At 51.8% G+C, this 15,709-nt stretch overlaps 1 protein-coding gene across 8 annotated transcripts in view; it reads right to left on the bottom strand.

Moving 5' to 3' along the window:
- Positions 1 to 15,709, bottom strand: part of Anks1a (ankyrin repeat and sterile alpha motif domain containing 1A) — a 148,274-nt gene that overhangs the window by 4,032 nt on the left and 128,533 nt on the right. For 4 of the 8 annotated variants that reach the window (XM_051187142.1, XM_051187145.1, XM_051187143.1 and 1 more), the window contains 9 exons: positions 8,011 to 8,109; positions 6,970 to 7,122; positions 6,781 to 6,888; positions 5,781 to 5,960; positions 4,695 to 4,820; positions 4,337 to 4,408; positions 3,975 to 4,061; positions 1,320 to 1,457; positions 236 to 406 (listed from right to left, as the gene is read on the bottom strand). In XM_051187142.1, the coding sequence (XP_051043099.1) occupies positions 236 to 406; positions 1,320 to 1,457; positions 3,975 to 4,061; positions 4,337 to 4,408; positions 4,695 to 4,820; positions 5,781 to 5,960; positions 6,781 to 6,888; positions 6,970 to 7,122; positions 8,011 to 8,109 (1,134 nt within the window). The remainder of the gene's footprint in view (positions 1 to 235; positions 407 to 1,319; positions 1,458 to 3,974; positions 4,062 to 4,336; positions 4,409 to 4,694; positions 4,821 to 5,780; positions 5,961 to 6,780; positions 6,889 to 6,969; positions 7,123 to 8,010; positions 8,110 to 15,709) is intronic. The other 4 variants (XM_051187144.1, XM_051187147.1, XM_051187149.1 and 1 more) reach the window with 1 other exon arrangement.

Here is a 15,709-nt window from a genome sequence, read left to right on the forward strand (position 1 = left end):
CACTGGGTGCTTGCTGTAGCCATGCACAGCAGCCCCAGGATGACCCTGCCCTGGCTAGGGCCTGACAAGGGATGACAACTGCCCTCCCGTGACCAAGGAACCCAGGGCTGCAGGGGAGGGGCTAAAGGCAGAGGGCTGCTTTACTGGGGCAACTGCATAGGAGAGAGAAGATATTTGATATGCCCAGCTCCACCCAAGCCCTGGGGGTGCCTCGTGGATGAGGGAGGGTACATACTGCAGACTTCCTCACGCCGACCCGAGGCTTAGGCACCGGTTTGGAAGATTTTGTCTCAATCATCGCTGCTGCAGAGGCCCCCATGGTCCTCGATTTCTGGGCCTGAAGGGCCAGCTGATAGGCCACCTCAAATGCCTGCCCCAGGGTCAGGATAATCTCATAGGTGAGGTTCTAGGAAGAACCAGAGAGTCACTGAGCTGTGTAGTATAGACCCTATGCTCCTCATAGCGAGTAGGAACCTTTCCTTTTTGAAAACACAAATGTTAAGACCGGCAGTGGTGGCACATGCCTTTAATTGTAGCACCTGGAGGCAGGGGCAGGCATAGGAATCTCTGAGTTCGAGTCTAGCCTGGTCTACAAAGCAAGTTCCAGGACAGCCAGGCTACTATGCAGAGAAACTCTGTCTTGGAAAACCAAAAAACAACAAAATGCCCCACAAGTTTGTTTCAAAGTGGTTTCAAGTGAGGCAGTTTTGCATACTTAGTTTCCTTATGCCTGATTCTGCTTCAAACATTGGATGACTCCAAAACCAATTAAGCTGCTTACATAAGAGGGGATACCTGCGTCTACCCCTCAAGTCTCAGGGACAGTGTCTGTTCCCAGTCTTTCCTGGCTGGTGCTCTTCCCAAGGTGGAACACTAATGACTGGAGATGCATAAATAGTAGGGTGTGCCCCCACCCCGAGTGCCTGGAACCCTGGGCTCCACTGGCCTGTGGCTTATGTAGCACAGTGAGTTAGGAGCAGGTGTGCCTCCGCAAGACACAGGTGAGGAGCTGCTAGCTAATGCTAGCTAATGCAGCCCAGACGGGAGGAGACAACCTTTCTCGATCATTGAGCTACCAGGGGCAAAAATGGACATCTGATGCCATTGTCCAGGGCTGCAAAGACTTTCCTGTAGCATCTGTGTGGAGTAAGCCACACAGAGCTCGATGCAGGGAACTTCCTGTTGGGTGAACAGGAGCCAGGAGCACAAAGGCCAGAGTGTATCACTACCAGCAACTTAGGGAGCTGGGGCAGTGGGGTGACAAAGGACCTGTCCCACCCTCGTAGGGTGGAGCCCACTGTTGTCACGGGGACACTCACCACATCCACAGTGCTGAAAACGTGGCAGTAGTGGTGGTTAGTCTGCAGGTCCTTGGTGATGTAAGCGAAGGTACACAGGTCCTCTGGGTCCTGCGCAGCGCAAGAAATGTTCCGGATCTCATGCTCAGCAATGACATTCTGCCAGGAAAAAACTTGTTCTGAGCTCATTGCCCCACTCAGGGCACGCCACTAGGGCCATGACCCCAGCCTTTTACCAGCCTGGAACTCCAGACAACCTCCCTCGCTTTCCTCACCCCTGACCATGGCTGACAGGTGGGCAGAAGAGCACTCTCAGGAGGTGGATCCCTGAACAGTCAGTGGGTCACCAAGGCCAGAGCAAAGACATGGGAAAAGCAACTGTCACTACAGCTGGGACAGAAATCAGATTCTAGGATGAGGAGTGGCAAATGGGAGGTAGAGTCCAGGAAGCTGAAGGTGAGATGGCTCAGCCCAACCTTGCCCTTTGGACAGGAAGTTCCTGAAAGGCTCAAGTACTGGACATTTGCCCCCCAGCTTTTCCAATATTCCAGAGGTGGGCAGGGCACAGGAAGTAGATTACTGAGAGCCTGCTTTGTTTGGGTAGTTACCTGCCTGGCCCTCCTCACTGTTCCCTGCCACCATGGGCAAGCTTTCTCTGGCGCGCCCCCACTCCTGGAACCTTTGTGCTCTGAAGTGGTTCTCGGGCAGGTAGCCCGGCTATTGCCGTGACTAACCTGACACCATGGTTCTCATGCCTTTGCAAAGATGTCTGTGCAGGAGTCTGGGAATGTGGGATAGAGAAATAGGAGGATGCTACCAGCAGAGCTTGATGGGAAATTCTGAAGGAAGTTCAGGGTTCGGGGAATTGGACAGCAGAGACTGCTCATGAGGGTCTACTGGGACTGGAGCAGATTGGGCCTCTTGTAGCTCTGTGAGGAAGAATTTGGCTCCATCCTGTCCCTGCCTGATGAAGCTGGCCCAAGGACAAAATGGTTTTGAAGACAGCAGCAGCACTGAAATGAGCCACTACAAGAGGGGAATGGCTCTGGAGACAGTCTAGGCCTTGGGCAGACCCCACCCACGTCAAACTCAAGAGTACAGAAGAGTAAACTCACTTCAGCTTCTCCAGTGCTCCGCCCAACCCGGGCCACCTAGGGAGGTGTTTCCCTGGAATTCATCTGACCATGTTCAACCACCCAAGTACTCAAAGCCTGCCATGGCCATGGCCTAAGGACCCAACCACTTCTTTAGTGGACGGCAGACCCTGGCATCCCCTATGTGATGCTAGTTTTGCTGGCTGGCATGAAGAATGCAAAAGTTACAGGGTCATGGAGGCTTGCACTGCAATTTCAAAGGAAGGTCTGGGGGCCAAGCAGTGTGTGGCGGCATCAGGAACCTCGTGGGAAGCTATGACGATGAAAGTGATAGAGACTCAGGAAACTGCAGCTCCAGTAATATGGATGTTCCCCCAAGAAAAGCTGGGAGCAGTGACCAGAGCCAGCTAAGACTAAAGAGAGAGCAAGAGCTGAACGGCAGGGCTTCCCAAGCCCCCTGGCCCTCACAGTACCACACCACATGTCCAGATGCCAGACATGGAGCAATGGTATCCTTTACCTTACCTGGCTGGGCTCTTGTTTGCTTTGGTCTGATCTTTCTTTGCTAAATTAATTTCTCCCTTTTAGAGTGAAAATTTTATTCATAAAATGTTTATTTTATGTTTGTGGGGTTTTGCCTGTATGCACGTCTGTACACCATGTGTGCCTGGTAACTGCTGAGGCCATCAGATTTCTCTAGTCGAATTACAAATGGTTTTGTGCTACCACATGGATGCTAAAAACTGAACCTGGATGTTCTAGCGCCCTTTCTTACCCACTTAGCATCTTTCCAGTCCTGGTTTCTGATTAATTTATTTTGCATTTTATGTGCATTGGTGTTTTTTGCCATGGGCGTTGGGTCTTCTGGAACTGGAGTCACAAGACAGTTGTGAGCTGCCATGTAGGTGGTACTGGGAATCAAACCCGGGTCCTCTGGAAGAGCAGTCAGTGTTCTTAACCACTGAGCCATCTCTCCAGCCCCTGGTTTCTGATTTTTATAGGGGCTCACAGTTAAGTTTGCTTTTAAGCTAGGCGTGGTGGCTCATGCTTTTAATCCCAGCACTTGGGAGGCAGATCTCTCAGTGTGTTCAAAGCCTGTCTGGCCTTTACAGTGAGTTCCAGGAAGGCCAGGGCTACATAGTGGCATCCTGTCTTAAAAAAAATGTTTGCTTTGAATCTCTCAGGAGACTTTGAGCTAGAACCATAAGAGCTGGGAGTGGACTAGATAGATATGTCTGCATTATTCGATGGTCATGAACTGTCTGAAGCTAGGGCAGGATGCAATAGTTAGGAAACAAGCCTCCCCCACACAAAGATTGTGTATTGAAGGTTGGTCTTGCCTGTAGTGTTATTTTAGGAAGTGTTAGAGGCTTGTCCCAGGCCTTTCTTGTTTCTCTCCTCCACTTCTAGAGCACCACTAGGTGAACAGTGCGACCATGTGTCTCCCTCTGCTGGTGTACTGCTTCATCACAGGCCCAGAAACACCTAGGCAGGTGAGCATAGACCAGCCCTTCTGCAACTCAAATTGTTTCCTCTCAGGTATCTGGTCACAGGGGACACAGAGTCCTCACGAGGAGCATACCTTGTTGGAAGCATCGATGAACTTGACCCCTTTGTACGTGATGGACAGGATGATGGTGGGAACCTTCTTCATGTGCTCGGTAGATTTCTGTAAGAATATGGGGCAGACTAAGAGTGTGCTCTTTGATCTCACCGTCCTTTCCACTCCTCCATAGTGTGGTTAGGCCCAGGCAGCTGTAACTGGCATTTCTACTTGCTGTTCTAGTCAGCCACCTCCCACCTACCCAAGTTTTTTTCTTTTTATTTTCATGTTATTTATGCTTGTTTTGCCTGTGCTTTGCCAGGTGCCCACACAGGCAAGATGAGGGCACTGGATTCTCCTGGAACTGGAGTTTCTATTGAGCCGTCTCTCCAGCTCCTTACCCGCATTTTGGCACAGGCATCTTGTGTGGATTCTGTCCCTCGAAGATCTTTGATCAGCATGGAGCCCAGATACTGTGGGAATGGGCAGGGGTGGATTTAAGAACATTTGTGCTGTCATATAGGATGACGTAGCCAACGTGGGGCCATCTGCTGTTAGATGGTCACCTTTCCCAACACAGTTTTATTCTCCTGCCAAGGATCATAACTCCCTCCCTGTTTTATTCTCAGGCTAGTGTCCCTTCCTTAGCACAGCAGAGGTTGGCCTGTGGGTGCTGGGTCCAGCCTTGTGAACTGAGGGCTGGCAGAGACCCAGGTAGGAAGAGAGGCTGGCCATCTTGGGAGGGCAGGAGTGACTTACATTGGCCTCATAACCACAGGATTCAAAGATGAGTTTTTCTGGCTGGTGCTGCCAGCTCTGCACAGAAGCGTAGGGGGCAGCCAGGCTGGGTGGGCGGAGGGTCAGCTTGGTCTCGCTGGGCTCCTCCTGCGGAACACACAGTTGGACACTGCTCACCTGCTCCAGTCTGCCTCCAACACACCCAGGAGTGGGGGACCAGTGACCCCAGCAAGGGCAGGAGTCAGGTGCAGAGGCAAGCAGGCACCTGAACACCAGCAGGGCCAAGGGAGGTGCTCCTGGGGCAAGCACCCAGGAAGAGCTCTAGATCTCTAGAGACAAGAGCATGCACACAGTAGAATGTGTGGGAAACAAAGCTGTGGGCAACATTCGGCATAAAGAACAAGGGCTGAAGCCATGGAGTCGAGTCCTTGCTTCCTCAGGTCTTGGGCATAGGATGCATTTTAAATGGAGCCTCTCCTAGCAACTGGGGTGGTAGAAGGCCACTGTGGCTCAGGTAAGAGTCAATGTGGGGATGGAGACACAGAGAACTGAACGACCGGGCAACGTTCCAGTCTGTAAAATTCATAGCTGTGCTGTGGGAAGGAGAGAATGGGGAGGGAACAGGGAGACACCTAGTGACCTGGAATATGTGCAGGGTGTCCAGAAGCTGGATATGAAGCATCAATACTCCCAGAGGGGAAGGGACACCTACCAGTCGGGTCCAGAAGGCTATTTGCAGCAAGGGGCAGAGCCAGAGCCTGACAAGGCAGGAGGACAGACAGGCAAGCACTGGATGAGTATGTGAGGATGAGGGCTCCAAACCAGCCTTGCCCTGGTTTAGCACAGTGGAGCATGAAAATATCCATCTGTGCCTACAAATCTAAGAAAAGTAGCAGCAGAGTATATCGTGACCTGTGCGGTGGTTCTGCAGGGTTGGTGGCACAGGAGGACAAGGAGCTTTCAGCTACAGAGAAGGATGTTCTGGGGACCAAGATGGGTGAGAGAATGGGATGGCTATGGGGCCTGCAGGGCTAGACAGGAAGATCATACCACAGGATAGCCCGGGCCCCAGATGGTAGCCCCTGTGGGCTCTGACACACTACTCACCTGGACTCTGAAGCGCTCTGCTCGACAGGCTGCCCCAGGGTCATATGGGCTGTCATGACGCCTCCTGCTCGTTTCTACTGAGGGCAGCAACAGGTCTGCCGATCTCCCTGTACAGGAATCATTCTGGCTCAGCGGGGACGATGTCTGGGAGATTAAATCCTGGCACTGTTGGGCAAGAAACTGGTGAAATTCCCAGGCTGAAGGTGTTCTGAGGCTACCTAGGGTGTATACAGAGCTAAGGGGTGAACAGAAGGAGGCACACAAGTGATCACAAGTGACTAGGCCTTGCCTGGTCCAAGGAAGGACCAAATCTCCCAGAGGCCAAGGAATCCCAACAACCCCATCCTGCATCGAGGAAAGGGCAGGAGGACAGAAGCCATGTTCACATTTATCAACAGTGAAACCTGCCACACACCACACTTTTGAACAAAACAGAGCCCTTTCTTAGGAAAAAGCCTCAGAGCAGCAGGCTCCTCCAGCACAAAACTGGTCTCCATAGCCCTGAGAGCTGAGGTGCCCTATGTAGCTCCAGCCCTGACCTGCCTCAGCTTCCCCATGTGTAAAAGCAGCCACTCCATGAGGTTGCTACCAGGCACAGAGCCACATTTTGCTCCATCACAGTTCAAGAGCCTCTCCTAACCTGCAGCTCTAGGCTCTTTGTCAGGCCTGGCTGCTCTGAGGAAGCCAGGACTCTAACTGCTGCTACCCCATGATCTACTGAGGCAGGCACCGGAGTGGGCCCACTGTCTGCCTAGCCAGGGATTCCCAGTGTTGTCTCAGGCACATACTGGGGCATTGGAAGGGCCTCCTTAGTAGCTAGGCATAGAGCTGAGCCTAAGCCCTTGATGTTTCCCAGCCTGGAACTGTACATTAACTCCTTTCTGCCACTCTCCTGTGTATGAGTTCAGCAGGAGAGGGCAAGGGCTGTTGTCTGCTATCCCGAGTCACACTGAACTAAAACACAAAGTGTACTCATGGGCCTCCCTCTCCTTGAACTCACTCTTAGCTGGGAAAACCTTGGGGGCTTCTGGGGTGGCTCCTCATAGGGTCTTTCTGCAAGAGAGGCGATGATGCGCTTCCGGTGGCCCAGCAGGTGAACCTTCAAGACCTAGTGGAGAAGCAGAGGAGTAGTGAGTGGAGCTGGGCCTCTCAGCACCCCTGCCCCAGCCTCCTCCCATGATGAACTCACATTGACAAGCTCCAGCTCCCAGAGGTTCTTCACAACATCAATGGAGCTATAGCCACTGGACAAGAAGGAGTGGACATAGTCTTGCAGCCCCAGTGAGTCCAACCAGGAGGGCACCGAGGGGGGGCTGACCCCATCATAGCCAAGAGCCTTCACCTGTGGTGTGAGGAGGCAGGAACGGCAGTCCTTAGTCACAGAGCAAGAACATGGGAACTAAGGGCTATCCCGAGCCCCTCCCTTGGCACAGTGCATCATCCTTCTGAGGGTAGGAGAGGTCAGTAGGTGAGGGAAGATACAGAAAAGGGGTGACAGAATGGTCACAGGCTTGTGAGGACAAGAATTTAGTGTGTGCCTATGAAGCAGTCACTTCCTGAACTCTGGGTGAGACACTGGCCACGACGCTAACTGTCAAGGGGTGGAGGCTGTGGCCCAGAACCCAGTGCTACCTTTCATGTCTGCTCCTCTCAGACCTCTAAGGGGTCAAGATAGGCAGGCTAGCCTGACTCTGATGAGTCACGACACTCAAAAGGGGCTCTGGTGACAGGCCAAGCCTATGGGACAGACTCTGTGCGAAGAGGACCCTAGATCCTCCTCAGTCAGTCAGATAAGACACTTATTAGCCCTGCAGCCCTACTACTCTCCAAGGGCCTGAGGGCTTTACAAGGAAGGAAGGAACCATGACCCTGCGCCCTGCTGGGCTCTCCTGAGGGCAGACACAGATGAGGTCGGCATGGCTCATGAGAGCCAGGGTTCTTTCCCACTTTCAGTCTAGGGCCAATGGTTCTCAACCTTCCTAATATGTGACCCTTTAACACAGTTCTTATGTTGTGCTGACCCAAACCAGAAAATGGTTCTGTTGCTACTTCATAGCTGTAATTCTGTTACTGTTATAAATTATAATGTATATTTACTTGATATGTAGGATATATGATGTGTGACCCCTATGAAAGGGCCATTTGACCCCAAGACATCATGACCCACATGTTGAGAACCACTGATTTAGGAATTCAAGAAGATGGCCCTGGCCTGGCCTGGGAGGGTCACCTTGGGCAGGGAACGTGCAGCCTGCAGCAGTTTCCGCCGATGCTGTGGGTCACTGATACCAATCTCCCTTAGGTCTTGGTCTTCCATCACATTCGACCCCTGAGATACAGAAGAAAGTATTAGGTTCTTCCTGCACTGAAGCCTGGTGCCCTGTCAAGCCAACCTGCCATGATCCCATCCCTAATTTTTCTGTCATAGCTACTAAGTGAAGGCAGAAGACCGGGTCCCTAGACAGCAGCCAGCATAAGCTGTAGGCAAACCTGCCCAGACTGCCCATTCCCAGAGCACATGGAGCTGCCTAGGCAAGGCCATGCACTTGTATCTTCTTGGAGGGAAGGCTCTGCCTGTATCCCCTACAGACACACCTTTGTCAGCATGGTGAAGCCTGAGTGGACAAAGGCCAACAGGCAGCTGCTCAGGGAGCCAGCCTTGCAAGGGAGACAAGGGTCTGAGCTACTAGAACGGAGCTCCCTGCTGTAGGAACTGGTACATGCTAAGCTGTATTCAGCATTCTCACATCTCCACCATCAGAACAGCGTGGTCAGGGATGAAGAAGATGCAGAGGCAGGGACAGCGGGAACAGTTGGCAGCCCACATGCCTGCTTCCTAAGTGCTGCTTTTGCATGGATGATCTGACCTCACAATCACAAGGATGCCAGCATCTCTGTTAATCTTGGTCACGAAAGATGAGAAAATGGAGGTACCGTCAGTATTTTCTAGAACTTATGTACCCAGTGGCAGAGCTTAGATGTGAATCCAAGCAGTGTGACTCCATACCTGCAGCCCATGAGTTTGTCCCATTGTAACAGCCACAAGAAGTTTTTGTGTATTTTTTTTTTGTTTTGTTTTTTTGAGACAGGTTCCTCTTTCACTTTGTAGTCCCAGCGCACAACTCAGAGATACCCCTGCCTGTGCTCCCGAATGCTGGGATGAAAGGTGTTGCCACCATGTCCAGTTCTGAGCATGTACATTTTATGAGGTCAAAGCTCATTGTGAACTCTGACCTTTCTTCTACCATGTCTCTGTCCAGGAATAACAGGTGTGCAAACCCATGCCACTATTTCATGGTGCTAGAGACTACGGCCAGAGCCTGTGCATGATAGGCAAGCACTCTGCTCACTGACCCACCCCCATCTCTGAATAAAGTTTAGAGAGAAATCCATAGTGCTTTCTGCCTGCTCTGCCACCACAACCCTTCTCCAGTCAACTGCTGCCATTTCCTGGAGGCTGGAGTTGTGAGATGACACACGTGTCAGCCCTCTTCACCCCAACACCTAAGGTAAACTGTTGTTGACACTCCCCCTCCCCCCAAGACAAGGTTTCTCTCTGTATAACAGCCCTAGTTGTCCTGGAACTCACAGAGTTGGAACCAGGCTAGCCTTGAACTCACAGAGATCACCTGCCTCTGCCTCCCAAGTGCTAGGATTAAAGGTGGGCACCACCACTGCCCAGCAGACATCTCTCCTTAATGATTCAGGTTAGCCAGGACAGGATACCTATACAGGTTGCCTTTCTTTGAAGCCAATGGAGTCACTGGCCTGGGGTGGGGCACACTCATTTCCAGTGCCTGGAGGAAGAATGTCCAGTTCTAGATTATTCACAAATGGCACCACAAGAACCCCAAGGCGTCAGGCCCTGCCAGGCCGGAGCTGCAGAATGGCACTGCTTGCTTAAAGGATGTGCACCTCAGATCCTGACAGATGTTTGTCTTATGGGCGCTAGGTTCCCCACAGTCAGCAGCATTGTGGGGCGATGGCTGACCTGTGGCTGCTGTTTCAGAGACACCACCCTCAGTCAGATGGCAGCTTTGTGCTGGTGTCTGTGCGGGGCTTTGCACACAAGCTCTTGCCCAGGATCTCTTTCTCTGTGTGGCTCTGTGCTCTCCAGGGAGGAAACAGACCTTTTCTCTGAGCATGATATTCAGCCTCCTCTCCTTGGCTACATGACACACCCCTTTGTTTACCACATATAGAGCCTGGGGCCAGTTTCTAGGTCACCCCATGCCCAGACATCACCAAACCATTTCTGCAGTTGCTCTGGGTACCTGTCTGTCTGTCCCTCCAACTCCTTCTTCCAGAGAGCATCCTTATTCCAGGCTTTGAGTAAAACCTTTCTTTCCACACCCGAAAGCACTTGGCTCCCATGGAACATCTTGTATGCAGGGCTTGGGGTTCCTTCTAGGGTTATCCTTCAAGCACTGACATTTTCTCTTGTGCATCCTTGAGCCAGCTTCATCCCAGGCAGAAGCTGTTTCTTTAGTTTTTTTTTTTTTTTTTTTTCTTCTTCTTCTTCTGAGTCAGGGTTTCTGTGTGTAGCACTGGCTGTCTTAGAACTCACTGTAGACCAGGCTGGCCTCACACTCTCAAAGATTTGCCTACCTCTGCCTCCTGACTGCTGGGATTAAAGGTGTGCGCCATCACCACCCAGCCTCTTTAGCAAGCTTTACCCAGAACCTGGAATCATGTCTGTGGGTCTGGAATGGCTCCTTCTGGGCCTCTTTCTGGAGTTTATCTAGAAGGGAGTATCTCCACTCCCACTATGCACTTGGACATCTTAAGTAGCTTGGGGCAGGACATGAGGACCGACTTGGTGAACCCCCCCCCCTTGCTTCCTCAGTATCTGGGTGTGGGACAAATATCCTACAGAAGACACCACCAGCCTAGCTTGAGAGCTGTGCTAGGCTCTGCTGCCTTTGAGCTGCAGAGTGCACCTGATACCCACCACGCACAAGCCCAGACACAGCCACCACTTCTAGGCACTGAATCAGAGTGTGCTGATGGTAAGGCCACACACTCAGACTGTCCCTCTGTTGACGCCTAAACAAGGACCTGAGCTGAACCAACATCAACTTCCAGAAGCATGGTCCAACAGCCACTTCCATCATGCCCGCTGGCCAGAAGGCCCACTTACTCCTCCTACCAGCTCTAAGGCCTGGCAGGTTTTAAGTGAATCAGACCCTAGTCCCAGGGTCAGGAGCTATAAAACTGTGAGAAAAGTGAGTGGAATAAATGAAGGAAGGGTATGATGGGAAGTAGGGACACATGGCTCCCAGAGCAGTTCCTGCTGTGTCCCTTCCTTTCCTAGGGACCTTGGCAGCAGGAGCTTGCAGGAGGCCCAGCATCAGATGCCATGGGTAGGCATTCATTCTAAACAATATGGTGTAACAACTGTGGTCCACTAAGTTCTGGGAAGAGAGAACTGGGTGAAGGTGATCACAATGAGATAAAGACACATTTCAGAGACCAGGCAGCCAGGCCACCTGCCCAGGTGAATTAGTTTTGGGCTGTAAGCCTGTTCCTGCTGCTCAGGCTGAGAGGCCTGGGGAGGGCAGGCTGTAGGGGCTGTAGGAGTGGTTACAGGGGGAGTGCAGCCGTCATTTAGAAAGACCCAGGCTTAGGGGAGTCTAGCTGAGGGTAGGGAGCTTCCACCACTTCCCTGCATCCAAAGGAGGGACACAGTAAGATGCACAGCCCTGGGCTTTGCCAGCTGCCACACAAGCAGCCCCAGTAATCAGACCTCCCAGACGTCCCTCCCTTCTGTAGGTGAAGGAGCAGCATCTGTGGGAAGGAGCATTCCAGATAGGAGAGGGCAGAAGGAAGGCAGGGAAGGAGCTCCAACCTGGACACAAGATAGTTGCCCCGTTTTCCAGCCTTTGGATCAACTGCAGAGACGGATGAGACCTGGGCAGGTTACTCAAGGGGAGGGGCACCTCTCCTCTGCCACCTCTGCCTCTGGTGTGGTTTGTGTTCACTGAGTCCTGCCTTTTCCACATTAGGAAAATGTTTTTATTAGTAGAAAACTTACACAGTTTCATTCCACAACAGTTTGAAGGCGAAGGAAGTACAAAGCAATTCTCAAGGCCACTTGTCCATCCATTCCCTGGGTACAGGACTCCCAGCATTTTCCTTTTCCTTTGTCCATTTTTCTGAGTCAGTTAATTTTTGTTGTTGTTGTTCTGTTTTTTGTTTGTTTTTTTCGAGACAGGGTTTCTCTGTGGCTTTGGAGGCTGTCCTGGCACTTGCTCTGTAGACCAGGCTGGCCTCAAACTCACAGAGATCTGCCTGCCTCTGCCTCCCAAGTGCTGGGATTAAAGGTGTTCGCCAACACCCAACTTCTGTTCTGTTTTTGAGACAGGATCTCTCTATGCTTCTGGGGTTGGCCTGAACTCATTATGTAGATTGGGCTGAAATGCACCTGCTTCTTCCGCCACAATTCTGGGATTAAAGGCCTAGCTTTAGACGCCTTTTAATAGTGCACACCATCTTGCTGTTACCTTGAGGAAAGAACTGTGGGAGTGCTGGGGTACAGGCCTTGGGTGCTCCCCGACATTCTGACCTACTCTCAGAGTCTCTGAACAAGGCAGGCTCTCGATGTCCCTGTCTTTTGACCTGGCAGATGCAGATTTGTCCCCACATCTGCACTGTAGGTTTGCTGGGCCTGAGTCACTTGAGAGTTGATTGGTTTCAACTCTGCAGGCACTGGCAGGACAGGCAAAAGCAGCTCATCTCTGCAGATGCCATTGCTGCACACACCACCTTACTGCCCCTCAGCCTCCACACAGTAACAGTTGCTCTCCAGATAGGGTGATAATGGCATGTTCCCTTCCGAGCGTATGTGAATGCATGGGACCTTGAAGGTCATTGGTAAACAATATCCCACCGGTAGGATGAACAGGGAGGAAGAACCTGTCCAAAGTCACTGGGAAGGATCTAGAAAATACACTGTCTTCACTTGAGCTCCTTGCTACCATGTGGAACTGTACGTTTTCTCTTGTGCTTTCCCTATCTACTTCATGGTGACCACAACCTGGTCTTCCCTTGCAGGTGTCATGAGCTGGAGCCACCACAGGCCAGGTTGCAGAGCATAGGAAGACAGATTCTTTCCAATTCCCTCATCAGCCTTTTGAAGGGCGAGTGGGTGGCACTTTGATCCAGAGTACCCTAAGGCTGTCAAGCTCAAGGGACCATCAGTGCCTGGGTGCCTGGGGCACCTGAGGAGTTAAGCTCTCAAGTGACAGACTGATGTAGCTCAGAATGGAGGACACAGGCTTCTCTGAGAACCCTCCTGTCCATTCATCTCCACCAATCCTGCTTTGGTCCCTATGTCAACTAGACAGAGAAAAATCCCAGCCCAGCAGCTGTATCACAAAGTGCTGTGGTCCTTGGACCAGCAATAGATAATGGCAAATGGAAGGGAGACAGGAGCAGGAAGGGGCCATAGGGAGCACAGAGGCCAGGGCAGGAGTCAGAGACTCTAGCCCATGGGACAGGGCACCTGGGGATTTGGTCTGATGGAAGCTAATAAAGAAGGGGCTCCTGGTCCAGCTGTGCTGAAAGTCAAACACTTGCCACCCTTCTCCAATATAAAGACCAACGACCTTAGAAACAGACAAGCATCCTGCAGGAGTCTACCAGCCCTGTAGCAGAAACTCAGTGGAGAAAGGAAGTGATGGGGAGAGCTGGAGGCCTCCCAGATGCAGCATAAGAAGCAACTTCCCGTCCCATGTGCTTCTAACCTACTTGGAGACATGTTCCCATCCCCAACACCCCCACCCTGTCCTGACACTGACTGCCTTTAACCACCCTCTGGAGACCAAGGTGGACCTGGACTTATGCCTTCTGCCTGGTGGGAGCCATAGGACAAAGGTTCCTCAGAGACATCAGGGTATTTCACATGGCTTTCAAGATGCCATGGTCAGGTCCAGCTCACCCTCCTGACTCACCAGGCCCTGCTTTCAAGCCAACTTCCTGCCCTATTGCCAGCAGACTCTGGCCCATCACCTGCTTCTCCTCTCTAGACTTAGTAAACACAGGACCAAGCTGGCAGCTTATGTCCCTTTTGTGACCTTCTTGGCTCTCTGGTCCTCCACTGCCCCACCTGTGATCCTGGGTGATGCACGGCAGAACACGATGATAAATGTGGCTCCCGTGGCACTAGGTCACAGCACAAGGTTGCTCCACCATGCTACCATCTCCCCACCCCCCAACTTGACATTTGCAGCTGGACCACAAGGTCCCTTCTAACACACAGAATCTGCTGTTCAACCTCCATTCCCAGAGAAAATCCACTATGCCCCCAGAAGAAACAGGAATTAGCATTGGGCTCTTATGAGGCCCTATCAGCAGACCTTGGCTTGATCCTTTCTGTCTACAGCAAGAAGGTGTGGAAGACCTTCAAGCTATAAGGTTTGCTAGCCCAAATCCATCACGATCGCTGTGGGAACAGTCAGGATGAAGACCAATGAGCCCAGACAGAACCTTCGAGGCCACTGTGAAGCCTTCAATCACTGAGAAGGCGTTCTGTGTGGCCCCAAAGGTGAACCTGTGAGCAGCAGACTGAAGTACAAGGACTCACTGTGAAGGAGCCAGAGCTCTGGGTGGTCTGTCACTTAAATCATCAGGGTAGAGATGATCTGGCATGGACAAGGCAGATCGTCTGGGAATGTGCCTTATCATGCACTGTGCTCCATAATGCTTAAAAGAGCCCTGACACAAAACTCACAGTAGCACCTTGACTGAGAACATGTGTCCAGATGGTCCCAACACATGTGGATCTGGGGTTGCTGGAGCAATTTTGCATTTGGTGGAAACATCTCCAGGGCATCGCAGAACCAGGGAAAATATTCACAGTCTACTGTGACCCTAACTGGATGGGCTACACCGGACCCATGTACTTAGGGAGTGTTTCAGCAATGGGAACAGGCTTCTGCTAAGACTTCTCTTAAGCCTATGGGCAGTTAACATGCAATTACCCAGGATGCCATGTTGGCCACTCCAGGCACCTGAAGCAACACATTAAAGTCAGGTGTGCTCAGCCACCTCTGCTGATGCCCCAGACCAAAGAGGCCCTGTAGGAACCAAGCTGCTGGCCACCAGAGTAGAGGTCTTTCTGGTACAGGCTCTGTGCCTTGCATGGGCATCTGGGTTCAGGACCATGCAGGTCAAATGTCAGCTAGCTGTTTCTGGTTTGGGTCTCAGATAGGGTCCTCGGTTGGTCAGGGATGGAAAACTTAAGCCTTTTCAAATTTAGGAGATATGGACTATGATCTGCAGGCTCAGCCCTGAACACAGGAGCGTGGGGGAGTGTGTGCAGATCTTGGTCACTCTAGTTTGACCTGCCAGCAGCATGGCCAAGGGAGGACTCAAAGGAAAGGCCACAAAATCCCATGGCCCGGACTGAAGCCACCTTCTTCCTACTTCATGATTGTTCCCTAAGGAGTGTGGTGAGTCAGAGTGAGAGCCCAGGAACCATAAACACGCCCATATAACTTAATTATTAGAAAGGAAACACAAACGGCTATTTTAAAACTGTAGACTTTTAAAGTCTGAAAAAGAAGAGCCCCAGTCCTGGCTGTGAGAGGGTGGTTTGCTGCAGACTTCCCCGGGAACAGAGATGGCTTAGTCAAAAGCTCGCTCCATCAGGTCTTTCCTGGAAGACCCCCTGAAGACACCAAACCCTGTGCCAACAGAGTAAACCCAGTCATTCCACTGACAGAGGGTCAGCTGGGACTCTGTCCCCACCTGAGGTGCAGGGCAAGTGAACCCATGTGAGAGAGCTCTGCTTCAAGGGGGCAGTCCGAAGCCCCCAGGACTAAGACAGGAGGGGATAGGCCTCCTAGAAAATGGGAAGAACAGGGCAGTGGGTTTGCTCACTTACCAAGATGTACAACATACAAATGATTCCGCCACACCCCAAAATG

Source organism: Phodopus roborovskii, unplaced genomic scaffold (assembly GCF_943737965.1).
Source record: "Phodopus roborovskii unplaced genomic scaffold, PHOROB, whole genome shotgun sequence".
NCBI lineage: Eukaryota > Metazoa > Chordata > Mammalia > Rodentia > Cricetidae > Phodopus > Phodopus roborovskii.